Below are 27,167 nucleotides of genomic sequence, written 5' to 3'. Positions count from 1 at the left end.
GTGCGGGGTTTAACGCGCCGACGCAACGCAGGCGATGAGGCGCGCCGTAGTGGAGGGTTTCGGATTAATATTGACCACCTGGGGATCTTTACGTGCGCCGAAATCTCGAACACACGGGCGATTTTGCTTTTCGCCTCCATCAGAAAAGCGGCCGCCGCGGCCGGGAATCGAACCCGCGTCCTCGTGCTCGGCAGCACCACGCCTTAGCCACTGAGCCACCGCGCCGGGTTGAAGTAAAGCAATCGTCCGGTTCCGGTTTTTACGGGCATCCACACCCCTGCCGCCTGAACACCGATTTAGGGCTTGGGTTCCCTTTCAACACGGAACCTGTCACTTTCTAGGCTGTCGCACCCCGCTACGGGCATAACCGAAACTTACCAATACTCTGCAGAGAACCCTAGCGCTGACGCTTATGTCGACCGATGGATGTTCTGTGTTACTCGCCCCCGTCAGGAAGAAATTCCGGAATCCGTCTCACTGGCCCTAGCAAATTCCTTCCCTGCCCACGGATGACCATTGCGGTGTTACCAGACTTGCTCGCGAGCGAGCAACACCACCCGCACCCCCTACGAAAGACTTTTGAGACGTAACGTTAACACGGTTGGACTTCGTTAAAACAAATTAGAGGAATAGAAAAATTTAACGCGACAAGCACAACCTCACGTGGGTACAGCTAAGAACAGCCTGTTGTCAAATTGCGTACCTCCGAATGCCAGAGCCGGCCTATGTATATACGCAGCTCGAAACTATAGCCTCGATCGTATCTTAACTGCCCACACAGGGTCCCAAATAAACAGGGCAAATGCCGTGTGCGACGTCACGCAAGCACGACGCGACACAATTGATAGGAGACTCAATAAATCGTAGCAAGTCGCACCACACAAATCGAGCATACCACGCTCATCCGAAACAATTGGGTCGACGCCGTAATCGAGCGAACGAAGACGGGAAGAAAACGGCAGAGGAAAGTGTGGCGAAAGTGCGAGGGGGAGGGCGGTATGCTGAGACCACACGAGACGCTCCTCGGCGGTGGCGCATCGCGAAAGTGTGAGAAGGTGGCAGTGAGGCGTGCTGGGCGCGCGTGGCGACGCGCTGCGAGATGACGCCACAGCAGTGCGTGCCGTCGTGCGCTCGACGATGATGTGCGTTCACTTCCCGAGACGCAGTTCGCGCCGCCGACGCAGAGGCTCACCATCGCTGCTGCCGAGAGAACCCACGAGTGAGTGCTGCCTCAGCGCAATGCAGCACTCAGGAGTGAGTGGTGCACAACAGTTGAGGCATGCCGGTGGATGTCATTCGCGTGTTCCTCGTTGCGTGGCTCGTCCGAACCACGGCCGGCTTGGCGAGGCGCGCGCCTCCAGTCCGGCCTTGTCCGAACCATAGAGTTTCATACAACAACTAGAGAGGAATCTGGCGCTGCGATCGTACGCCTCAATGGGCGTGATGGGTAGTTCTGGATTCGGATTGGCGCTCGATGGCTTGTGGAACTTGCTATGGATTGCAGGCAGTTTCGTTTGCGTTTTGGATTTATATGAACGCAGTTGCCTACGCGGGGTGTTGGGAGAAGCGATCAAAAATACGTTTCTCCCTGAACTGCATGCCTCGCGTGCACTGACGCCGCCCTGAGTGGAATGTTTTATAACCGGAGTTGCGAATTGGGTGGGTTATCAATGCATTGCCGCACAGCGAGCGCGAAAACATAAATGACGGCGCTCTGTGCGGCGAAGTTGTCTGCGAACTAGGAGTTGCGGCACTACTCATTCGGCAGAACAATGTATTGTCAAAGCTGACGACGGTTGCGAATCGCTTGGAACAGCCACACCTTTCGTGCGAACGCCGGCTCTTACGGCGTAGAACAGCAGCACCGGCGGCTGATAGGAACGCAGGTTGATGGATGTCACTAATTCAGGCAAGAATAACTTCTCCAAAGGTAATCGGTTTCTTTTTTTTTTAGCACAAAACTTTTCTTTCTTAGTATCGAAACTTTTACAAATAGTTTTAAAGAAGTCCGAGTCCTGCTGTATAGTTGGCGGCAAATGGCAAACCTGCTCCACAAACCTTCTCAACTCTGCGTCTGCTGTTTAGTTAAACTTGCGGTTTTATTTCGTACAAAACCAGTTTTTGGTCACTAACTTCCTTGTTCGTCATGTCATTTATAAAACGGAGAACCGGGCAATAAGAGTTTTTTTTTTTTGTCAAAAAACACCATTCGCGCGGCCATAGGCCCGTTTCGATCCTATATACGCAATGCGGTTCCAGAACTACCCATCATTACCATTGAAGTGTAAGCGCCGCTGTCATGTTCGCGTTGACACTAGCGCCAGTTTCCCCTCTAGTTATTTGTATGAAACTCTATGGTCCGAACCACGCGACATTTGCGCGGGAGGTTCAAACACGATTTGCAACAACATGCTCGGCAGCGGCGACGCGCTAAGAGATAACGACGGAGTATAGCGCGCGCCGCACTGCGTTGGCGCCGTGACCGAGATGACTGCAGTTCGCGCTGCGCACAAATGTCGCATTCGCCTGGCCACATTTTCTTCTCCCTTGCAATTAGCCACAAAACCTTGCGAAAGGGCACGAATTACGTGATGTTCAGTTTTTATGCGTGTCCGAGAACGCAGCCCCCGAGTGATCATCGCCCCAGAGCTTTCTGCCGATTTCTTTTCGCCACTCTTTGCTGGTGAAAAAAAGAAATATCGCCACACGTTAACCATGAAAAACTGATCGGCGAGGCGGGCGGGGAAACGCCGGTAGCCGCAGAACACAATGCTACTTCATTTCAAGCGCAGCCGCAAACATCAATCAGTTCGCCCAGGCAGAAAGAAGAAAAAAAAAAGCCGCACGCAAGAATAGCAGACATACTGCCCCGACTGTCGACTAAAGAAGCAAAATTTTCGCAGCGGAATGTTTCCACCAAAAAGCCAGCTTTGCCGCAGCACTCAGCCTCCGCGGCGCAGCTTTCGAGCCCCAAAGGAACAAGTTCATTCCATCTCCCGTCTAACGAATCTCGATTGCACCCCGTGGACGCTTCGTGGAAGCGTTTTAAAACATTCCAGCCGTATTCGTCGGCGCGCTGCCTACGAACTACCGCCGTGCAGGCCTTCACGAATGTAAACGACGGCTTTCTGATCGCGCAGCCGTCCCTAGACACGCATCAGCCTTCCCGAAAATCGCGCTACGAAACTACGGCCACTTTTCTTTCAATCCGACGAACGAACCACCCGCTCGACGTATATACGCTCTAATTCCGACAGCATGTACATTTACGCTGGTTGGTAGGCACGCACAGCAAAGGTGGGCGAAAGACGAACTCGATCACGGTTCCAGGAAGGGGGATCCCAAGAAACTGCGAATCCACAACCCAAACCAACGGGGACAATCAGTCGGAGGGGAACATACACAGCAGCTGCGTTAAACGAGGCTGGCGCAGCTTTTCCGGATAGCAACTTGTGCGCGCTCACTGAGATCCCTACGGGCAAAACGGCGGCGCGCCTCGAGGAACGAGACGCATATTTTAACGCTCAATCGAGCGGGGAAAGAGCTTCGGCTGAACAGCCACTAACTGTGTACAGGAGAAGAAAGCGCGAGAAGACTGCCGTGCTTAAAATTTCAAACCGATGCGACGGTCGTTGCTCGTGCCAGAGTACATGTCCCGGATTTAAAAAAAACACTGCCTTTTTAAATAGACCCCCTTATCGCTTTTTTAGGTTCACTGTGAGCACAATACGTAGATAGAATTTAAGAAAGCACACGAAGTAGTAGTAAAGACAGAAAGAAAGAAAGAAAGAGGAAGATAAACAAAGAAAGACAAATAACATGAAAGAAAAGCGGGACGAAAAGCAAACAAAAAAACAAAGGGAGGAAGGAAGAAAATGTAGGGAAAGAAAGGACAGAATGAAGAAAAGAAGCAGAGAAAGGAAAAGAAAGAGCGGGGAGCTAAAAGCAAGAAAAAAGGAAAGCAGGACAGAGAAATAAAGAAAAGCACAACGAAAATGAGAACAGGGAGAAAGGAACAGAAAGAAAGGACGATAGAGAGAGAAAGAGACGAAAGGGAAGAGAAGTGAGCGAGTAAGCGTGTAATGAAACCGAGTGAAAAAAAAAAAGGGAGGAGAAAAAAAAAAAGAGAGCGAGACGAAGGAACAAAACCGCCCCTTTCCTGGCCAATCCCCCTGATGCGTGTGTGCCATTCTTGTAACACCAGGGCATGCAGCGATCGCCCGACAACAGAGACATCGACGGGGCCATTTGTGCACGCTCGGTGTGTTTCAGCGGGGTCGAACACCCGCTGCTAATGGACTCCTCAGTTCCGCCGCCAACTACACGGCGTGAAACGTACGTGCACCCCTTTCGCACTGAGCGCCGATCCCGCAGAAACAGGTGCGTGTTTCCAACATTCGTGCGGCTGGTGGAAACACGTTCCCTTTCTTGCGATGCGCAAGAAGTGGAATCACTATCGATATCTGAACCATGACGACCAAGGAACCTGGCGTTTAATTTACTGAGTGTATAGGGTTTAACGCGCCGACGCAACGCAGGCGATGAGGCGCGCCGTAGTGGAGGGCTCCGGATTAATTTTGGCCACCTGGGGATCTAACGTGCGCCGAAATCTCGTACACACGGGCGTTTTTGCTTTCCGCCTCCACCAGAAAAGCGGCCGCCGCGGCCGGGAATCCAACCCGCGTCCTCGTGCTCAGCAGCACAACGCCGTAGCCACTGAGCCACCGCGGCGGGTGGCGTAAATTTATAGCTGCTAACACGGACTGAGTACCCAAGCAAGCTTTCAAGTGAGATGAGCCACCCGCTGCGCTGGCTAAGGCGTTCTGTAGCTGAGCGCAAGGACGCGGGTTGGACCCTGGCTGCGGCGGCTGCTTTTCTGATAAAGGCGAGAGAAGCGAAAACGACCGTTAATCCGGAGGAGACCTCCACACGGCAGGCGCCTTATAGTCCAGTTGTGTTGAAACCAATAAAAAAAAAAGGAATATTTAAATTTGAGAGCTGCTATATTGCGCATCACGGAGCGAAAGGATCGCCGAAAGGACAACCGGAGAAGGAAGACCCTCTGTCGTGCGTGCGCTCTCAGTTGCACGCACGCAGTCTGGGCCGTCTGGCACGACGCTGCTTGGGGCAGCACGTCAGGGCGGTATTTTTGGCCTGCACCAGTGGTTTCACTATACAACGGCGCGAGACGCGCGCCCGACCGCATAGTAACAGCGGGGCGACTGAGATTACGGGTGGACGCTTCTACACACCTGCCGTCTCGATCTTGTGGAAAACCGGTCGCGTCTCCAACTAAGGCGTCCCGGCGCCCGCGCGTGAATCATACTTGGCTTTGCCGCAAAGCGTCTGGTCGCGGGACGACGTTTTCGCCGCTGACAACCTCACAGCGTCGCAGCTACTCAACTGCGCTGCAAACTAGCACCGGCATTGCCTCCTCCCACTGCGCAAGGACACACGACTGAACTATAGGCTGGAACACGAGTTCGCATGCGCAAAACATTCGGCCCGATACAGCTTGCGATCACTTAGACTATATATCATCTAGAATCTTTCCGTTCTGCGTGCTGGCCGAAACTCGCCCCACGTGCGCGGTCAGGTAAAGCACCGCACCTGCTCATCTTCGCTGCAAATGTCGTCCAAAAGACGGTGGTCTCCACAGGAGGCGATGCCCTGACATATAAATACCTCTCGTCCCTTTTCTGCCCACCAGGTGTCTCACGTACGCTCTTCCCATTAAGGTCCCTGAAATTACTTACTTCCCATCCCTCTAGCTTCGCCAATGATGGACGTTTAATTCAATTTTCCCGCGTTCACGCTCCATCTTTTTGGGGGTTTATTGTTTGTTTTGTGTTTGGCGTATGGTCGAACTATTTTGTCTGTGGGTTTGCTTTTATCTATTTTCATCTCTGCTCTTCAATCGATATCGTAAAAGCAAACCAACGTCTCTCCTCGGTTAAAAGAACCCTGTCACTCGGTTAAAAGAACTCCGGCAAAAGCCTACACTTTGCCCTAAACATGCCTGCGGTTTCCTTTGCGCTCAATAATGCGGACCTGCACGAGCCATGGCAGCAGCCTTGGTCGTTGGGAACGGTCTCGCGTACAAACACTTCGCACTCAAGCACTCTTTCGCACGCGTTTCTTGGCCGCGAGTCAGACAGACGGGACACACTTTCCGCATTAAGGTAGCCCAAGAAGGACCATAGCCTTCAAAACGTTCTAGTGGACCCGGAATCTAGGCGCCTTTCGAAAGGCCACAAGCCAACAGTCCAGAATGTCCCGGGCCAGACGTCGCGCGAAGAGGCGCGTAAACCGATTCCAGGAATCGCGCTAACCACTCTCTTATTCGGTGCATCATGTACGAATGCGGCAATCATCTTGCGATGTACCGCTTTCCGGCTATTTGCTGCATGCAGCGCTTGCCAGCGGCGCTCTGCACGCAATTAGGGACGCCCAGCTCGGCAGTTTGCCGGCGCCGAACCTGGAAAAGCACACCGCTAATGGTCTCCGCGCGCGTGACGACGCGTTGCGGGCGAATGTATAGTGATGAGCTTTACGCATGCATTAAGCACCTCCGCACGCGGAGGATCACGGTCGACGTTTACGTAACGTGGTCTGGGCAGACGGAGCAATTTGTTGCGGGAGAAAAACACGGACAAGGAACGCAAGCAACTGCTGTAAATGTATACCTGACCACACTAACCCATTCGTGGAATCCTCGAGATGGGAGCGGTCGATCCGGTCAGCGACCACATGGAACCAAGGTACCGGTACTGCGCCGTCTCCCACAGTTAAAAATGTGGCCCTTCTAAGTGTGAACTTTTACGCTGACGTCACAGGCAAATGGGAGTTGGTGGATACGCCGCGTGTTTCTGACGGCAGCTGACATCGTCACTGGCCAATCGCCTTACGAAGACAAAATGCAAGTTTAGTTCATTTGACGAAAGATTGCCTCGTTAGCATACTCTGATACCACTTTTGACGCAAACTTCGCTCAAATAAGCTGTCTATAATGAGGAAAACATAGAATGGGCATGCGACCCGCCAGCTGCGTTTCCGCACTAATTACCGATGGCGTATTATGGGCCGCTCGTTACGATTGGCTGGGGCCGACAAAATCCAACGCAAATTTAACAGGGATTTGAAGCTTGCAGAAGGAGCTGTTCGCGCTTAATTGAGTGCACATTGTTTTTATAGCAGTAGCAGTGGTGGGGTAAACAATGGAAATTACGAACATGGAAGTGTGTGCCGACCGAAGAGCTGTTGGGCACGTTGGCCTTGCGTGGCAGGACACTCGCCAACTGACATAAGCGGCACGACCCCCCTGTTTTTCGATGCGTACCCGATTTTTCTCGGAACGATTATTATCAGGCGTGATAAAAACCCGGAAGGTTGGTCAGAAGCAGACTGTCAACAGCGGTATCGCTGCGCTATCTACGCAGGCTGACGATGATCAAAAGGTCGTTTTGCAGTCCCCGGCAGCCTGAATCAACATACTAACTTTGGTTTTACGTACCTGCCAAGGTGACGTCCCGGAACACAACGCAGCGGGAGAATTGGAAATTTCGGTTAAATTGTTTAATTACTCAAGAGTAAATCACACTTTGCTGCCTGACAATTGTGCTGAGGGTACTATAAAAGACCGAATATTTTGAATAATGCGAGCTTGCATTTCGTCTTCATATCAGGCCTAACGTTAACCTCAACAAACACGTACCTGTCAAGCAGCGGGTAAGGATCAGTTCTCGAAGCATGGAGGAAGTGTCGAAGCTTCACGTTAGGCCTAACGTTGGGCCGCGCATACCCGCGCTCGGAGTCAATGGGGTTTTTCGGTGCCGTCGATTTTCTGATACGTATCGTGTTCACGCTGCTGACATATTCTCACAGATGGAGTCGTATACAGCGCTTGTGCAATCGTACGCTCATTAACGAATCACGTCCATACGAACACGGCCCATTTACTGGACTTGTGGACTGCTCTTAACCAGCATTTACAGTTTAAAAGAGGCCGCCTTCGGAGCGCGGCGGACGCGCTGAACAAACTCCTTTCTTTACTTCCCGACGTCGGTAAACTCTGGGCACCGACTTCAATTTCGTAGAGCGCAAAGAGTCAACACGCGTGCAGGCAGCGTCAAAGCCCTCGGGGCGTCGCAGCTAGCGCGGCGAGCCGCAAGCAACACCGCCGTTACAAGTTTCTGCCCCGACTTCGAAGCGGCGCCGTTCAGTTCAGTTCGAAGGGCACGCGGCATTCAACAGCGAGGCAGCAAAGAGGGAAGCGGCGGCTGCCGGAAACGAGTCTCCCTTCCACAGCCCGGAAGCAAACGGCAGAAAAGAGCGAGGCGCACACCGGATCGCGCAACGACGCTGCCGCCGCCGCCGCGAACCCGTTAGCTTGTACACAAGGCGCGCTGCCCCTTCTTTGCTGGCTACACCGCCACCGCTTCCATCTCGACTACCGGTTGCCTCTCAATCTTAGAATCTTAGCACATGCGTGCGTTATACCCATGCACGATTACCCACAGGGATTTCGCTTGATTGATTGCAGGGTTTAACGCGCCGACGCAACGCAGGCGATGAGGCGCGCCGTAGTGGAGGGCACCGGTTAATTTTAACCACCTGGGGATCTTTAACGTGCGCCGAAATCTCGGTCACACGGGCGTTTTTGCTTTTCGCCGCCATCAGAAAAGCGGCCGCCGCGGCCGGGAATCGAACCCGCGTCCTCGTGCTCACCAGCGCAACGCCCTAGCCACTGAGCCACCGCGGCAGATGCATAGTGATTTCGGGTCAGCGCTTGAAAGTGGATGATGACTGTTACATTCAGCCCGGCAGGGATCGTATCGAAAAAGAGAGGCCGCCGTAAATAGTTTTCTTATTTTTTAGTTTTTCAAAATTTCGTTCGACCAATTATCCCCATTCCCGCTATTATAACGATTCCAGGTGAAACTTTCGCGAAATCTGCATTCTGGAAATGCTAGGCGTTATACGTTTTGCAATTTTCTGTATTTTTAATTTTTTTATTTGAATTTTTCGCAATTTCACCCAACAAATTATCTTCATTTACGTTATTACAACGAATACATTTGAAACTTTCGCGAAATCTGCATGATTGTGGAAATGCGGGGCGGTACACATGTTCGCCATTTTCCGTAATCATCTTGTTCTTATTTCTCTAGTTTTTCAAAATTTTGTGCGAAAAGTGATCTCCATTCCCGCAATTACAGCGATTACAGGTGGAACTTCCGCGATATCTGCATTTTTGTGGGAATGCACGGCGTTACGGCCATGGCTGTGGGGGTACTCGGCAAAGAATGCTACGCAATAAAAACCTCACCTCCTCCTTACTTCGATATCCTAACAGTTTCGGTGAAGGATTTACGGACGCCCAAGGATATACATGTACGAGTTCTACGCAAGCAGTGACTAGGCGCGGTGTTGACGCACTTCACATGACATCCACATCTGCGCGGCGGTGCCGGGGCCTCTTGGCGTTCTTCCTGTTCGGCAAGAAAGAAGACGGCGAACCCCCGCGACCCGGCCTTGCCAAGAGGCCGAAACGACCCCGCACCGTTAAGTTCGTTTTTAGTGAGGCGTTCATACCCCCCGGTCTTGTGTCTTCTTTCCGAAAGACAATGTCGCAAAGAGCTAAGGAAGCAATGTTGCCAGACGCCCTTCAGAAGGCACCCCGAGAATTTCATGTGATGTCCATGTAGACAGCGCAAGCTAGGCTGCAAGGGACGTGTACCCATGATGGAGCGGACGAAGTAATAACGCGCGATGCTTATCCTTGGTTCTGCGCTTTGACGTTTCTTTTAGCGTCATTAATATCATTGAACTTATTATGGCCGTGTCTGCTTCTTATTTTGATTTTCAAGAGAAACTTAAATCTGGCGTTTTCTTTCTTCTTTCTCAAGCACCGACCTATCAGACCAGCGACGATTGAAGGAGAGGGCAGGGATGGCCAGCAGGTTCCAAGGCGACCCGGGCTATGGACGCCACACAGTCAGGCGGGTGCCCCAACAGTGGGCCAACACCAGCACCTGTACTCAAACCAACAAAGCTTATTCTCCGGTGTCGCTTGCAACGCTTGAAGTGTCGTCCATATTGGCAGGTGGTCACTTTCGGGTGTGTCCGATCAAGGCAAGCCACAAACGCTGCGGCAGTGGACCCATCCCGAAGGGTCCACAGAACACAGGAAGGTGGTCCTTGACTCTTCTCGTATACGTTCGAGAAGCCGCTGTACAGAACCGCATTTATTCGGGACACTGCCTGCCCCCTCCCCACCCATTCCTCCATCTCCACCACCGGCGATGACAAAGGTCAGGACACGGAGTGTGATTAGGATAACTAAATACGTATTAAAACAATAAAGCTTACTTATCATCATTTCAATAGAGCTTACGTTACAACTTGCACGGCGGCATCAGCGCACGGCAGTGGCCACTGAGCCCCGAGCAGTATAAAGTCCACGGGTCTCTCCGGCCCCTTAAAAACCGGACATGAATTTCATAATCGCAAAAGGCTCAAACGACCCAAGAAGTTCGCATCCCTCCGTTCCCACTACCCGTGTGCAGGGTACCTAAGCGGACTCTTTCCTGCTTAACATCCTCGCCTTTCTGCACTGTCGTCTGCAAAATGGTGGCCTTTTTTTTTTTTTCTTCGGTTGTCTTAGCGCCGTCGGTGGCTTATGAGGTCAAAATTTCTCGGTTTTCTTTTTTTTATTATTTTTAAGCCTGCACCGCGAATCGATTATGAACTCAAAGAAGCCCAGTTTACACTCCGCTAAAGCTTCAAAGGGACCCTGCAACACTTTTTTCAGCTTTTTTTACTAAATCTTAAATGTTTGCAGAACGTAGTCAACAAACACATCCAGTACTGAGAATAGGGGGTCGCAACGTACCTCAGCCTGAAATTACAGCTCTACGCCCGTCGCATAACTTAGAAAATTGCTCAGAGGATTTTTTTTTTCTCGCTTTCCCGGTACTGGCGTTCTTCGACCGCTGGAATTACGTCATTCAGTGGTGTAGCGGCTATTGGCCGGCTTTCCTTCAGTGGCAGAAATAAACGCACCCGCCGCGGTGGCTCAGTGGCTAAGGCGTCGCGCTGCTGAGCACGAGGTCGCGGGTTAGATTCCCGGCCGCGGCGGCCGCTTTTCTGATGGAGGCGAAAAGCAAAAAATTCCCCCGCATTTCCCCGAGGGGGAGAATGTGAAAGTGCGAATGCACGGTTGTCGGCCCGCTTGCGGCGCTTGCGCTCGGCCCCCGCAGCCCACCGCCTCGCCGCCTTCTCTTCCATCTCTTCCATCGGGTTTGTAGTATCACGTGTACACCACGCAGTTATCAAGCCGCTATAACGCCGCTGAGTCGCCAACGCACGCCGCTGACGACGTAGTTTGAATGCGTTAAAGATATAAAGCGCGTTACTAACACTGATATCAGCGTCGCGTCCGTGGCTTAGTCGGTAAAGCGTCGCGCTGCGGCCGCAACGTCCTCGGATCGAAACCTGGCGCCGGATGCTGTTTTTTTTTTTATATATATAGAGAGGAGGACTGCGGACGCCGCCGCCGCCGCCGACGCCGCCGCCGCCGGCGGTGGATGGTTTGGGGTCGCTTATAAAGTGCATTCGCACTTAAAACGCCCGTGTGTACGAGATTTCAGCGCACGTTAAAGATCCCCGGGTGGTCAAAATTAATCCGGAGCCCTCCACTACGGCGCGCCTCATCGCCTGCGTTGCGTCGGCGCGTTAAACCCTGCAATCAATCAGAAATAAACGCATTCGATGGCCACTTAAAAAAGAGAAAGCCGCAAGAGTAAACTGCATAAACGAAAGGCGCCTCTGCTGCGACCAGCAAATCACGCAGTACCGCTCCGTGCTGGCGATAACTATAGCCTCCACAATGTTTCCAGACGCGAAGGAAAGAGTGAAAGCGTTTATCGGAAATGTTGCAGAGTCCCTTTAAATAACAACGCAAGGCGCCGCGATACTGCGCGATACTCCGTTCGGCCAAAGCTTCCGTTCCTTGAATAAAAAAAAAATGAACCAAACAATGCCGCTGAGTCGGCCGATATCAACCCCCATAATAAACATAGGCACCGTCGCGGCTGCCGCTGTCGCAGAATCTTCTTGGGTGGGGCAGATCCGAGCAAGTAAGCGCGCACGTCGCAAGAGCGGACGCTGGGAAAACGACGACGACGACGAAGAAAAAAGGCGACGCCCTCGACGTAAACACGCCGCATTCCTCGGGTGAACGACAGGCCGGATGGGCGGCCCCAAAGGAAAACACCTCTCCCCACCGCTCTTCCCCGCCGGGACTTATCGCCACCGACAACAACAAACGACCCCGTCGCTCTCCCGACTTCGTCGCTGCCGGCTTTTGTCAACCGTAGCGCTGGCGGAAGAAAAAAAAAATAAAAGTCAGCTCTAACAGATCGATACCAGCCTACCCTGCACTACAGGTTTCGTGTTCGTTGGCCGAATACGCTCTGCGGCAACGCCAAATTTCTCGCGAATGCTTCGTAGCTATAAATCTCATGTAGATACCTATCAAAGAATCACTGCAAATACGCTAGGACTACCGTAGGCCGTGATGCGTCACCATTGAGTTGCAAACAATCCGTAACTCTCACGCGCTGCCAATAGATGATCTTCTACGGGAGAAGTGCGGCCGCAGAAAACGGCTGTGACTCGTCCTTTACAGAAACAATACCGAAACAAACAATGTGATGCTGGACGGCTCAGACGACCACATAGCCGCGGGAGTCACTTCTCTCGACTTGTGATGCTGGACGGCTCAGACGACCACATACCCGCGGGAGTCACTTCTCTCGACTGGCATCATGAAGTATCTGAGTCGCAGTTTCAAACTAAATAGTACGAAGCCACCGCTCCTACACCATTCCACCAAGCCAATCCCAAACTCACCGTGAAAACGGAGAGCCTAACGCTTGCCGGCTAAGATAAAGCGGTATCGCTTTCAAGTTTCATTAAGCTGAACAACTCGGAAGTACGCTAAACCGCAAATTACAAACAATCGTGTTTCGTGTCTTGCACTCGCTACCCAGTTTACGCCGTTAACTTGGGGCCAGGTTCTCAAATTTTTCTCCTTGCTCAAACGTATCCTCCAAACCAGGAAAGCGTCCACCAAACCTTCCTTTTAGCAAAAATAGAGTTTTTCTAGCGGCCTTCTGACACGACGACTCTCGCCAGTGAAACTGATCCGGTACGGTTCACTGTGCAACGGTTCCCGCAGAAATCTTCTGGATATTTTTTTCGCGCGTGTGTGAAACATCACACCACTGCACAGACGGCTGTGCCTTCCGCTCAAATCTCGCAAGCAGCAGCTACTCTTGATAGTGAGAAATGGGACCGGAAGTGGCTCTCTCAGAGACGCCGACTGCTCTACATGGGACTCGCATTCAATTAGAGCATCCGCGCGCGCAAAGTGCGTCTCGGATAAGGGTCACACGTCTCTCCTCGCAACTTCCCCGACAGGCGCTGGCGCGGCGTCCCTTTCTTGACGGGCGAAACAACGGCCACAGCCTATTTGCTCCACGAGTGGACGCAGGCCTGCACTCCGTCATCAACGTCTCCCTCTTCGCCTGTCGTATACGGGGCAATGGGAGACGTGAAGCGGTCTTCGGGGCCTCTCCTTACCCCTCGTTGCGTCCCCGCGTGGTGACGCAATAATAAATAATAATAATAATAATAATAATATTAATAATAATATTAATAATAATCTACAACAGCGCAAACGGCAGGACTAAGAAAGGGAAGGGAAAGGAAAATGATGTACTTATCTTGAACATTTCCCTCTGTATCGGCATGTGGCGGATTATGCTTTTTACGAGACATCGTTTTTTTTTTTTGATGTGATACCCACCTTTGGTCTTTATCGGTCCTTTTGTTGTTTTCTTTTTTCTTTATACGTTTTCTGCTGCAATAAAGCGCTCAGTTGTTCGTCAGCGCCTGTGGTTTTGTCGCGCCTTTCTTCGTCCTGTCGTTTGCGCTGTTTTTCTGTTACAATGTACCAACTGGCCCGTCAGCAAACGCATCTGTTCCTAAAACGGCGTTACGTACACACAAACCGCATCTGCAGATGTGTATGTGCAAGTTACCAATCCCCGGAGTCAATGAATGACTAAGCTGTACTGCGAAGTGCGGAAAATACGTACAGGTCATTGCACTCGAGCGAATAAGGACCACCTGGCTTCCCACAGAAGCACAATTTATGGGCGCTCCGCTCGCTCTGTTCTCTGCTGATTTGCCACTTTTGTTTTGTTTTTTCGCTAGCAGCGTTTCTGCTAAGTATTGTTATTTCGTTTCCATTCCGCGGTTCGCGATCGTGGGAGGGACCTGCGGGCACGGTGATTCGCCGTCGGCGCGCCCCGCCTCGTTTCACCGCCCCTTTCTGTGTGGGGACACTAACATCTACACTAAATTCGTATTAATGCCCCTCTCAATAACACAGCGTTCGGGTCAGAAACATTTATCCCATTCTACTGGTGCCGCCTCATCAAAATCCCCCCGCATTCTCTCTTTTGTGTGTGTGTGTGTTTGCAGGCGAGGAGTAACACCGCCACACCCCTGTTGCAAAACACAGCTTGTCGAGTAACAACTCGGCACATGTCCGTTCGTCTAGCTGGTGTTGGTTCGTTGCCAGACAGGACCCAAAATGCCGGCACGGGTGTCCGTCCTTCAACCCCGCCGAGCAAGCACGAAGCCGTCGCGTGCAAACTCTTCTCTCGGCCAACGCCTCTCATGCAGAGAACACACAACACCCCCGCGTCAGGGCCTCTTCCCTCCCGAGACAGCAACGACCCGCTCGAGGCAGCAGAGACCGCGGAGGAGGCGAACCAAATGACGCGGGGGAGGAGCCGCCACGAAGAGAGCGGAGCCACAGAGGGGGTGCAGAGAGCACAGCCGCCCTCTCTCTCTCTACAGCTGAGCAAACGAGGCGGCGTTGGAGGTGCACAAAACAGCTGTTCCTTGCAGCGCGCAGCCGCGGGCCCTAATTTTCACGCGCGTTGCGTGCACGCGAGCGCCTGCCCGGCCAGTTAACGTCGCCGTCTCGAGCGGAACGACACGCACGCACCTCGATCGGGACAACAACCGCGGCACACCAGGGTCGACCACGCGGGGCCGCGAGAGTACCGGGCGAAGGACAGGGGCTAAGGGTACTTGCAAGTCGGACGTTATCCTCCAAATGAAGGATGGCATAGAGCCTTTACAGCGGCGGGTTATGACACACTACTAGTCTACGGACACGGGCAGGGCCCGGTATGAAGTAGATTGAACTGCCTCCGCAATAGCGTATTCTCGCCCGCAGGAAACCACGCCGCGTAGCTCTTCTAGGGGGACACCTCGGATGAAACTGACTCGGATGAAACTGACTCGTCGGACCGAAGGATCTGAAACTGACTCCCAACAGAGGACGCTGTCATCATTATCATCATCAGCTTGTCTACGCCCACTAAAGGCATGGAGGAAATTCTTTCCTCCATGACTAAAGGGCAAAGGCCTCTCCCATTAATCTGAAATTATCCCGGTCCTGTGCTAACTGCGGCCAATTTATCTCCGCAAACTTCTTGATCTCATCTGCCCATCTAACTTCCTGCCGCCCCCTGCTACGCTTGCCTTCTCTAGGGATCCATAGATCCACGTATAGTGGTTAGTACTTTGCGCTGTGGACGCTGCAATGAATATTTAAGGCGGGAGGGTAAACAGGTGTGCAAGGGCAGGAAGGGGGCGGAAGCGATGGGAAAACCGGCGGGAGGGGGGGACTAACCCATTCGGTTAGTTAAGGGTAAGGCAAATAAGTAGAACTACACAGGCAAGTCGGTCAATTGGTAACAACCGACGTCCTGATACAAAGGGATGGCCTCTAATCATCATCATCATAAAGAGGCTAGCCCCACAACCGGCAGTGCTAACCCGAAACAATGTGCGCACTCCACCGTTCCTCCCATGGCCCACGTTTGACGCGTTTACCGCTCGATTACGCTGTGTAGCGCTGCTTGAACGTTCTTGTGCTGCAATATACGACTTGCACTCGGTCCGCCGTCCTCACAGTTAGTATTCATAATAACGTATGGATACACACTTCTGGCTACGGGTGCCCGGATAGGTGGACGTTGTGGTACAACGCTTCCGTTTCTTCCTCTTCAGTCGAGTGCTGTTGGTCTCCACCCGAAGTAATACGGAAATTTTGGCAGTACTTTTACAGCGAAAAACTTTGCGATGGTCATAGTTACGTCCCCATCACGAAAACTTGTACAGACTCCCGTTCACGCACTGGCACAACGCGTCCCAACGGGCGGACGCAGGAGAAATCGTCGCGCCGGAAGGCCTCGGCGAATGATTCTGGCCGCATAATGCACCAAGGGAGTCCGCGAGGGCGCGTTTCGACACCGCTTGACGGCAGCAAGAGCAGATGACAGATGAACTGGGTCGCGGCTTCTGTCTCGGCGGGCTTCGCTGCGGCGCGAAGTCCCCTTCGGAGGGCCGTCGTCCGATGACGGACGACCGCATAAGGTCTCACTTCATCACACCCCCGCGCCGCAACCCCCGACTCCGATGGAGAAGCGCCTACGCGGATGCAAGGCTTGACCCTTCGGGTCATGTGATGTGACCTTCCGATCACATCCGAAGGGTCAAGATGTGCCCCGGGCAGCACATGCCGGAAGAGATAGCGATATGTCCGCATGGACGGGACCCCGTCCCCAACCAAAAACCGCGCTTTCACTGAGCTAGGAGAGAGAGAGAGAGAGAGAGAGAGAGAGAGAGAGAGAGAGAGAGAGAGAGGGGGGGGGGGGGGGGGAGAGAATTTTATTTTTAACCAAAAGAGGGGAAATGTCTCTGTCGGAGAGCTTCATCCTGTCCGAGAGCCCTGTATCCTAGAGACTTCAGGAGTTGTCGACCGGCTGTGGTTTGGTTCAGTCTTGCCAATTGGTTGTGTTTGTGAACAGCGACTATTTCGTCCACGGTCACTGTTGTCCCCATTTTGTCAAGGACTGTGTTGCTTGCACTGATAGGGAGACCTAAGGGGCTTACGAAAGCTACCCTGACGTCACCCCAGGAATCCTATCTACAGGCTGAGTGAATTAAGTAAGACCCCTCGGAGAGAGAGAGAGAGGGAGAGAGAGATCAAATTCTACGCCTGCACACCAGTTCTGGTCGAGACAAGTCCAAGGTCGCTCAAGCCATTCGCGCCCGGACGTGTTCGTCGTCGCACTCAGTCTTGTGCGTCTAACCTCGTGCAATCAGCGAGTGTAACAACCGCCCGTATCTGCCTCGCATCGGTTGAGCGGTCCTCAAGGACTGCGTTCATCACGGGCTTCCGCATGGGCTAATTCATGAATTAGCGCCTGCTGGAAGCACTCGAGTTCCGACATTAGTCTTAAGGGACCGCCTGAAGGTGGTGAGGCGATGTCGCCATTCAAAAGTTGTATTGACGCGCGCTTACCACGAAAACTTCACAACAGCCTTTCGGGCACTCTTTCATTCTTCGTTCTTTTTACTGTCTCTAACAGCTTCTCTCTGTAGTTCTCAGTTTTCTTCGCAAAGTTTCCGATTCTCGCATCGTCTCTTCGGAAGCTATCACCGTGCACTAATTGCACGCAGGGCAATTACCCAAGAAGCACCACGAAAGCATCGCCTGCGCTAAGGGAGAATTAAACATCAGCCACCCACCGCAAAGCAGAACTGCATGCCCTCACGCACAAGCATATGCCACAGGGCAAGAGGCGAAAATTTACCCCTGAACCGAAGTTAAATACTTCGCTCTTGACTCTCAACCAAATAACGCAGTTCTTGCATTCATCTTCTCGTCCATCCTAGCCGGAAGATAACTTCGCGGCCGATTCGTATATTTAAACGTATTAAGGTAACCCACGTCATCTTCCGCGGAAACTAAATCACTTTTCCCAGTACGCTGCAACCGTTCTCAGTTGTGGTTAGTGTTCAGCATGCATTTTCCAATAAACTGGTTATACATAGCACAAATCTTACCCCAATAACTCATCCCAGTGCAACGGGTGGTATGTCCTAGGGGAGGTACAAATGTTAATTCACTCACGTGAATGGGAAACGGGTTCAGTGGCGCGTCCATTTTTTTCCCAGTAAAAAAAAAACTGCAGCCGGAGCAATCACTTATCCAAACCACACAATACGATTCAAATCATGTGCTGGTCTCGCACGTACTTCTGCCCAGGTTTCAGTTACCATCCACGACGCTTTCCAAGGTTAGGTAATCGTCGCAACCTGTATTGGCATTTGTACGTGCACGGAATTTGCCGATACTGCGCATCGATCTGTTTGTTGGTTTTATTCTATTTTCAGCGAGCTACAAAGCCAACAGAAACACGATTAAGAAAACTAATTATAAGACAGGAAAAGTGCAGAGCTCGGACAAAGCAAAGTGATGCAGTGGTGTTTGGCTTCTCGCGGAAGACTCTTTTATGCATAAGTCCTCTGAAGTAATTATAAACTTATAATAATATAATTATTATATAAACTTATAGGTGATTATAAGCTATAAATGGCAACGCCATGCAATTGCGTTGCGCAATGGCTTGCGTACCTGCAAGCGCTGAGCGATATAAAAGCGAGATCACCCGAAAAGCGCTGAAATTAAAATAAAAATGCTGGAAGCCAAAAGCCCTCGGCATATAAGCGATGCGCCTTGAATAGCGATCAGCAGTCACATGTAACAACATCTAAAATCCTCAACAGCTTCCGCCGGCTTTGGAGCGAAACCTTCATGTTATGCAAATAGTACACGTCCCTGAAAGAGAGACAGGAAAAAAAAAAAAGAGTTGCGACGGTGCGACCACGAAAGACCGTGTATCCAAAACACGCCACAGAGAAACAGCGGCGCAGATGTAAAGACGCGTATGCAAATAGTGCGCATCAAGAGTAGTGCGTCTTCCGATGAGACTGACGACCAATGGCAGCGTGGGAGAGCTCCTCCGAGCTTAATTTAGCAGCCGAAGAAGGAATCAAGAAAACAGCAAACGATAAACAAAGAGGTCGCGAAATGCGCGTGATGAAGTTCCTTTTTCGAACACGACAACGTAAACTTAACGGTTGCTGGCGTCTCCGCAGTTGTAACGTCACTTCGCGGAGACTGACAACAAATGCGCCGCGGAATCCCGGCACCGACATGCGGAAACGACCCAAGCTCGTCAGCCGGATAGAAAGGACAAAAAAGGGAGCGACAGAATGGGACGCAATCAGGTTCCTGATTGTTGCGCAGCAAAGCGCGCGTGCTAGCCTTTTCTTTTTTTTAGAACTTTCGTGCAGAGGCTTGGCAGCGCAGAAACCCCCACTACCAGACGACACCAGCGCGATAACCACAGTTTTGCAGCGCACCACATTCGCAGACGTGCACGCAAAGCTTAGTTGCTCCGACCACAGGACGAAACGTGCATGAAAATCAGGAATCCTCGACGGCCACTCTGAAATGAGCTCTTCTCCCACGTCGCGCGTACGTGAAAACGAATCGCTGTGGGACGCCAGAAGAGGCTGCTCGGAAATGGCGCGCACGACAAGCGCGCGCCAACGCGCGAGGGCAAAAAACAAAAACAATAGAACTAATGCAGGCAGCGCTCATCTAGAGTCGGGTGACAGCCAATCGACGCAAAACGCGCGCGCAAGTTGCGTCAGCGTCGCATGCAGTACACGATGCACAGCTGAGATAGACCCGCGGCCATCGCGGACGCCGATGGAGCCGCCGTAGCTGTAACCGCGCGCGACAACACGGACGCAATGGGAGCGTCTCGCGCCATCCTTGGATTAAGGTTGCGCGCTAACTAAACTAACACGTAGCGAAGGACGACTGCTCACCGTTCAGCGAGTCGTCATTGGCGGCGGCTGGCTGCTGCGGCTGCGGACTTGTCGACATAATCGACGCCCAGGCTGGCACGTAGCAGAACTCGTTGTGGCCGATCTCAGCTGTGCGGTCGACTTGCGGCGGGACGAGGCAGACAGGACTAGGTCCAGGCGAACTCCAGGTGTAGTAAGGCCGCACCAACGAGCCGACAACAACACAAGTGACGCGCAGTTGTGACGGACAAGTACACTCGTCGGAGAAGAAAGACGGGCGAGACGGGGCAGCGTCTTTATGGGGCTGTGTTGTCTCGCGTTGTGCGCTGTGTCACGTCCGTTGTGGCGGGGTCTTTGGCGTCTCGCGGCCGTGGACCTTGGTGAGCGCTGTGTCGTTCGTTCCCCTTTCCCCCGAAAATAACGCAGACGCACTGGCTGCTGGCTCGTGCCCGACGACAACAGCAACGCAAAAGCGTCAAAGCATACGCGCAGTTCCGATAGTGCGAGAGGCCGATCGAGAGCGAGGGCCGAGAAATCACCCGATGGCCGACGTCACGGTTTGTTTTGAAAGCGGTGGCGCCGCCAGACGGGCGCTTCTGGTTGCAGTTGCTAGCAATCGCCGCCAGGGGTCGCCACCTAACTTTCCCGCAAAAGGGCGGTTCGCTTGAAACATCGCACGCCGAGTAGTTGGAACGAGTTATTTTTATTTCCTGCTGTCGTTTCGTTTCGAGGGAAGTGATTCACATTCGGCTTAGAGTGGAAAATAAGATGGTTCGCAACGCTTTTTGCTTTAAGCGCCAAAGCATCTTGAAGATGCAGCCGCCGCCTGAAAAATCATTCCAAGTATTCTTTGTACACGAACTGCAGCCCCCCCCCCCCCTTCCCCCACCAAGGACTGAGCCGGGAGGAGGCCGTGTTGTTACGGCAGCTCCAAACTAGATCCATCCTCGCGCCGGCAACTTTGCACGTGTTACACCCAGGACTTTATTTGAGAGGTCTGTGCAAAGTGTGTAAAGTGGGTCTGGCAGACCAGTGGCACATCTTCTGGGACTGCGTCCGGTTTGCAGACGAAGCCAAGTCAAGGACTTATCCGCCGAAACTCCAAGAAGCATTGGGTAGTAACGACAAGAAAGTTCAACTTTGGGCCGTCCAGGAGGCCCGAGGTGCGCTCGAAAAACACAGACCCGGCGACCCGGCAACGGGGTGCGTTGGCGCTGTGCAGAGTAACATCAAACCCTAGATCGACGCCAGGCCCACGTCGCAGCGACTAAAAACCGTCGTTTTGCAGGCATCAAAAAAGTTATACCTATCTACCTACATGAACTGGATGAACTGGTTCAAGCAGTGCAGCATATGTTCAATTTTTTTTACTGATTGATACCCTCAGTAGCACTGTGCACTGGTTTGCGCGACACTGCACTAATAAGAACCAGTTAAAGCAAAAAAGGATACCCGCATTGTGGTGGAGCTCACATAAGGATCACATGGTGCTCCTAGAATTCATGGACTTGGGGGGGGGGGGGGAGAGAGAGAGAGAGAGAGAGAGAGAGAGAGAGAGAGAGAGAGAGAACTTTGCTGTAAGCGCAAAAATCTCGTTTGGTCTAACTTCGGTATGAGATTTCGGACTTCGAGATTTAAAACATCGAGATTTCTGCGCGGGGCCAGTGATAGGCTTGAGAAAGAAATTATTTAAGCGATCCTAATCGAAAAATCTGGCAAGGAGTACCAGACAAAACCGTCTACTGGCCTTTCAGCAAGAGAGACTGAATGCCAAAAAGTGGACCAGAACGCCGTGGTGACGCCTTGTGTGAATAACATGCAAATTCAGTTTTTTCACTAATAAATTTCAGGTGAAAGTGGCGCCACGCCTGTATTGTTGGTTTTTCTCTTTTGTGCACGCTTTTTTTTTTTTTTGCGCCTTAGACCTGTTCAGTCACGTCGTACCAACTGGCCCACATCAAGCTCTTGGGAGCCAGGCTAGTTGGTACGGATCCATGGTGATAACAGCGCACAACGAGACGGAAAACATACAAGGGGAGGACGCAGACAGCGGGTGCCTGCTTCATCTCCTTATTGTATGCGTAGTTTTGCGCTGTTATCATGCATGTTTCCTTTGCAGCCGACCTAGTCGCTTTCATTCGGTTTTCCCACGTCTTCGTTCTTTATCAGTAAGCCTGGTTAGTGTGGTGGAGTAGAGGACTTGGTCGACCTTTACACCACATACGTAATCTAGTGAAAAACTATGCTTCCCACCACCCCGAACCGGCCATTTACACCACTGGGAGTTTGTGTGTTTAAGGACAGAACGTTTGAAATTAGTGCACACCGCATATGCTTCTTGCTACACTATATGCCGGGACGCAGAGACAGTGTAGGAAGGAAGGAAGGAATAAACGTGTATCTGAAGCTGTCAGCCCTGGGGAAGAATCGTGTGGCACGAGTATACTGTGTGAATTTAGTAAACTTTGGTTCCGCTGGAGTCATTCCAGAGGTCTGCGGCCGAGTGAACCCCATGACCACATTTGACGGCCAACACGACAGACATGGACCTCCTTATCGCCACTGACAAGAACGAACCGGTGCAAAGGGTAAGATGCCTAGCTTCGTTGAAACCGATTGGTCCCACGTACGAATCTCAATTCTTCTACGTCTTGTTCTCTACTTCGTCCAAGTTTCCCGCGCTGTTTTTTTTTTTTTTTTTTCAAATAATAACACGCAGTTCCGCTCTGTGCTGCGATAAGTAAACTTTTCCAAGCGCTCCTAGGTAGCAGGAAAGAGTGAACGCGTTTATCGGAAGCGTTTCAGGTGGGCAACATCCCAGTTCGACGTTCATTTGTACCCAGCCTTGACCAGGGAGTGTCACGGTACTGACCTATTTGCAGCTGTACGCAAACGAAGCTGCGTACACAGACGTGTCTCCTGTCAACATTTGTCGGATAGAATATCAGTTATGATTGAATTCGCGGGCATGATTAGGGCGATGGTTCGCGTGTTCTGCATCCAAATTGAAAACGCAGGCAGGCAATTCATAACTCCTAGTAAACATTATGGTCTACATCGCCATTATTGCACAGCGTTATTACACCCCCATGCGCCACTCCGCAGCTAGAAATAGCACCCCAACGTTGGAGAACATATTGCGCTCCATTCCACGAACCATGCATGGTAAAAAAAAGCGATAAGAAAGGATATAACAGGCGGAAGCAAAAGAAAGCACGGTACAGATAAGGGCACGATGATAGCGCCAACACGTCGAACGTACAGGCAAAGGTCCTTTGTCCGATGCGCGCAGAGAGGGTGCACGCGCGCGTCTATGCATAGAGAACAAAAAGCAAACGTTTGCTTACTCCGCTGCCGTGACGCCCGCGCAAACAGGGGATTCTTTATCGCCGCCCTCTTTGTATCGCATTTCCCGACTCAAAAACTCGCGCCCTGCCACAGCGCACGTGTTCAGCGACACGTACGCGAGTCCCGCATGTGCACGGACGCTGTGCGTGCGGCAGCGAACGTCGCCCATTAGTCTCTCCGCGCAATGTATGCGTATGAGAATACAAAGAAAAGGAACATGGCCAAAGGAACGCCTTGGCTAGCGCTTTGCCGCGCTGAAGGTATTACTTATCTACTCAGGAAGGCGCTACGAAAAAAGGTAATCCCCCACCTGCTGGGGGCATCGTCTGCAATTCGCCGAACGTTTTTACTTGTTTGTTAAACCTGAAATGCGAGGGCGTACGTGACCAGAGGGGTGTTCTGGAGCTCCGTCGCGGAACAGCTACAGTACGTACCATATTTATTCGAATATAAGGCGAGTTTTTTTTTTTTTTTTTTTTCCCAAAAAATCTGTAGTCTCAGAGTCATACCCCGCCCTATATTCGAAGCTCAGTATATTATGGCTATTTTTTTTATTCTCCATACTGCACCCTCGCCTTGTAATCGTGACCACCTTATAATCGAATAAATACGGTAACAATGGCGTGGCCAATATGTGACAGCCTTCGGCCTGCTTAGGCTCCACGAAGTGGGTTAAACTTTAAGCTGCGTTTTTTTTTTTTTTTTGATGTGGTGAAAGTGGGAAAGTGAAAACGTTCATCCGCCGAGATGTGGGTGAATTTTAGAATGTTTCCAGGTGTCTAAATTTTTCTTCACCGCAGTTTCGAGGGGTGCAACTTCGAGGGGTGCAACTGGCGGCGCGTAAAATGGTTCCCAAACGGACATTTAATCGAACGCCATTTTATCGAATGTCATTTCGTCGAGCGTCGGTTAATTGAACTCCCGACTGCCGTCTCATGTGATAAATTTTAATCTTTTTTATTCTACTGAATGTCGTACAATGAAAGCGCTTACGCTGCATTTGAATAAAACATCAATAATAACGGGGAGCTCTGACAAAAGAGCAATAATAACGGTTGGTAACTCTGAATAAATTGGGAAAGGCGGGTGGGGCTTACCTGGATGATTTTCGGGCATTTAATTCATCTAACGCTGATTCATCAAACTGTTGTGTTCCTTAAGTTATGTTCCTTGATTAATGCCGAACTTCGAGTCTATCTGAGGTACAGTCGAACCTCGTTATAACGAAGCAGTATCGAGACACCAACGTAGTTCGTTATATCCGATATTCGTTGTAAAAGCGCAACCTGATCGGCTCTAACAAATCGGCAATGTGGCTCGCAAAATACTTGACACAAAAATTCCTTTTTTCGGCTTCCAACCCACTATAGACAAGGTAACTCTTACATTTCTCCTTGTTGCATTTCAAGCGCAATGAACCGGAACAGGGGTGCGTAAAATTACAACAGAACAAAGTTTACTTGACCAAACAGGCCTGCGTCTTTATTTATTTGATGAAAGATGTGATCTTCATCTCATGGCCGTTCGCGACACTGAGCAGGATGGGATTTTTCATAGTGCCTACGAACAAAACAGCCTTTATACTTCTGCAGTTTCGGATGCCGGAGAGTTTTTCCAAGTAGCTTCTCAGCCTCCTGGTCGAATATTTCTTCGTTACACCCGATGTCGCGCACGGCTCTCACGGCTTCAGTTTCTTTATAAAAGAACAAGTGTCATTGAAATAAAGCGGGACCAAACAAAGTTCGTATTTAGTTCGCTATAGCCAATAATTCGCTATATCAGTTTTTGTTACAACGAGGTTCAACTGTACTTTCTCGGAGTGCGATGGCTTGCTTGTAGCCTTTCCTGATTATGGTGTCTAGTTTCTTGAGTTCTGTCGCAGGTAGAACATCGTACGGTGTAGAGTTGGTGATTCGGTAGGATAAAGGCCTGGCCTTGTCGAAGCGTGTCCGCTTTGGTGAAAATGACTGATCATGTGAGTTACTGGTTCTGTTGAATAAGATGTGGGATGTGCGGTTTCCTTGGTACGTTATGCCAAGTATATCTTGATGTGCCGAGAGGAAGTGATGGTGTGACCATCCATGTTGATGTTGACTCTGCCTCTGCTTTAAAATCCGGTTTCTCCATATCGGCACTTAAAAAGGCGCTAAACGAGCTTTATTTGCAGCGCATTTACCCCTGCCTAAAAGTGAATTTTCAATGTATCTCATCACACTGCATTTTAAACATATCGCTTCATTAAGATTACTTTTATTTTTTTCGAACAAGTGCTGTCACTATTGCGCGAACTATGGTGTATTCTGAACTTGTTAGTGTTTAGCATGTGTGTTTTTGTGTGTGTATAGCTGTTGTATCTTTGTACAAGGTTTGTACTCACCGTATAATGATAATCTAATAATTATTTTACCTTTACTATTGCATAAGTTTTTCATTGCTGTTTCTTTAAGTGTCCATGATTTGTAATTGCTCAAGGGTCCCGTGGCAGTCATGGGACTTTGAGACCCTCGTCTGTATATTTTAAGAATTGTACTTCTCTTCAACGGCAAATAAACTTCACTTCTGATTGTCGGAGATCCACGTGGTTGCTTTAGGAGGAGATCAGTAGCAGTTCATACTGCTGAGACGCACAACTAAGTACAATTGGGCGTAGAGCGGCCTACCACGTGCGCTGCCGTCGCAATACGTTTTTCGTTTCCCCTATGGACCCAGTGGACAAGCAGATCGTACTGTTGTCCGAATACAGGCCGGCTTGGGTGAACCCTGTATGTCGTTTTGGAAGGAGGAGTGAGGCCGATAAGGGTCATGTTAAAAGGCCAGGGTCATAGGACTGCGCCCTGAGGTGTGCCTCTCTTACCCTGAGAAGGCCGATCTCCGGCCTGTCCCCCGACCTTGGAAATGGCTTCTCTGTCCGCGGGAAAGTCTCGGACTCCCCCGCAGCAAATATAGTCTAGTCTTTGCGCCGTGCCTGACATCTGCAAATGTGCTGCTTAGGTCAAGCGCCGAAATAACGGCGAGAAAATGTCGTATGGCCGGTGTCGTTACTGCCTTTTTGGTTTGTACTAGAACGCCTGCGTGGACAGATGGGGGTGAAAGCCTAACAAGGTCCCGGGCAGCTTTCCTGTGTCTTCCAGGTGCGTTTAGAGCCTGTTGAGGACGATATGCTTTAATAGCTTCCCCGCACATATGATATGAGAGAAATGGGCCGTAGATGTCCTATGCTGAGTTGTTCGTGCGGCCCGACTGTAGTTCACCGTTTTCTACTCGCCGAAAAGACTACCATCCTGCCATATTTGGTTGACCCGGGAGGTGAGGTAAGTAGAGTGACTGTTCAAACTGGGTGACCATTTTGTCCGTTCCCGGTGCCGTGTGCCTGAGAAAATCACTAAAGGATGCCTCGACCGCTTGCAGATATATAGGTGTGTCCTCGTCAAGTAGCGGGTTTGGCTACGAATACCGAATATTTGTCAGATCCGAATTTAGCCCATTCTCCAACCTGAGCAAACCGTCACCTAAACCGACTAGTCTCAGTCTGGTCACGGCAAGGAACGCTGCGTGACGCACAAAAAAAAAAGAAAAAAAAAACTGGCCCGCGCAGGGATCGAACCTACGACCTTCGCGTTATTAGCACGACGCTCTAACCGACTGAGCTAGCGGGCCAGACAACCGCTGTTCCAACGAACAAATGTAGAAATTACTCGTTGTAACAAAGTGTTCTGGACACAAACCGGTTTTATATACGCGACACCTCGTTAACAGCGGGAATATTTGCCCTCGGTGCAGTAGTCGGACCATAAGACAGTTTGAATAAACCAAGGTTTCGAATAAAGCGGGGGACACATGGACGGAGAGGGACGCGTCTGTGCACGCGATTTCCCGTTCCGTTAGCCGGATCGGTCCCCTCTGGCACCAAAAACCGGGTCTCCTCATGCGTCAAACCTGCTAGATATTTTCCGCCGCCGCCACGCGTCCAACGTGTGGGGTTTTAACTGGCAGGGGCGGCAGCC

General features: G+C 51.1%; 1 protein-coding gene and 1 non-coding gene across 2 annotated transcripts in view; both read right to left on the bottom strand.

The window, feature by feature from the left end:
• Bnip3 (BCL2 interacting protein 3) overlaps positions 1 to 20,376 on the bottom strand; it is a 72,900-nt gene extending 52,524 nt beyond the window's left edge. The window contains exon 1 of the mRNA XM_077671400.1: positions 19,837 to 20,376. Coding sequence (XP_077527526.1) covers positions 19,837 to 19,894 — 58 coding nt within the window. The 5' untranslated portion in view covers positions 19,895 to 20,376. The remainder of the gene's footprint in view (positions 1 to 19,836) is intronic.
• Positions 20,377 to 26,746: 6,370 nt separating this feature from the next.
• On the bottom strand, positions 26,747 to 26,820 carry Trnai-aau (transfer RNA isoleucine (anticodon AAU)). Its single transcript has one exon. It is a non-coding gene; the product is annotated as a tRNA-Ile (tRNA).
• Between the last annotated feature and the right edge of the window lie 347 nt (positions 26,821 to 27,167).

This window comes from Haemaphysalis longicornis, unplaced genomic scaffold (genome assembly GCF_048455015.1).
Source record: "Haemaphysalis longicornis isolate Haplotype H1 unplaced genomic scaffold, Haemaphysalis longicornis Haplotype H1 scaffold_5, whole genome shotgun sequence".
NCBI lineage: Eukaryota > Metazoa > Arthropoda > Arachnida > Ixodida > Ixodidae > Haemaphysalis > Haemaphysalis longicornis.
The sequence above is the reverse complement of the archived record's forward strand: the minus strand, read 5'-3'. Positions and strand labels throughout refer to the sequence as shown.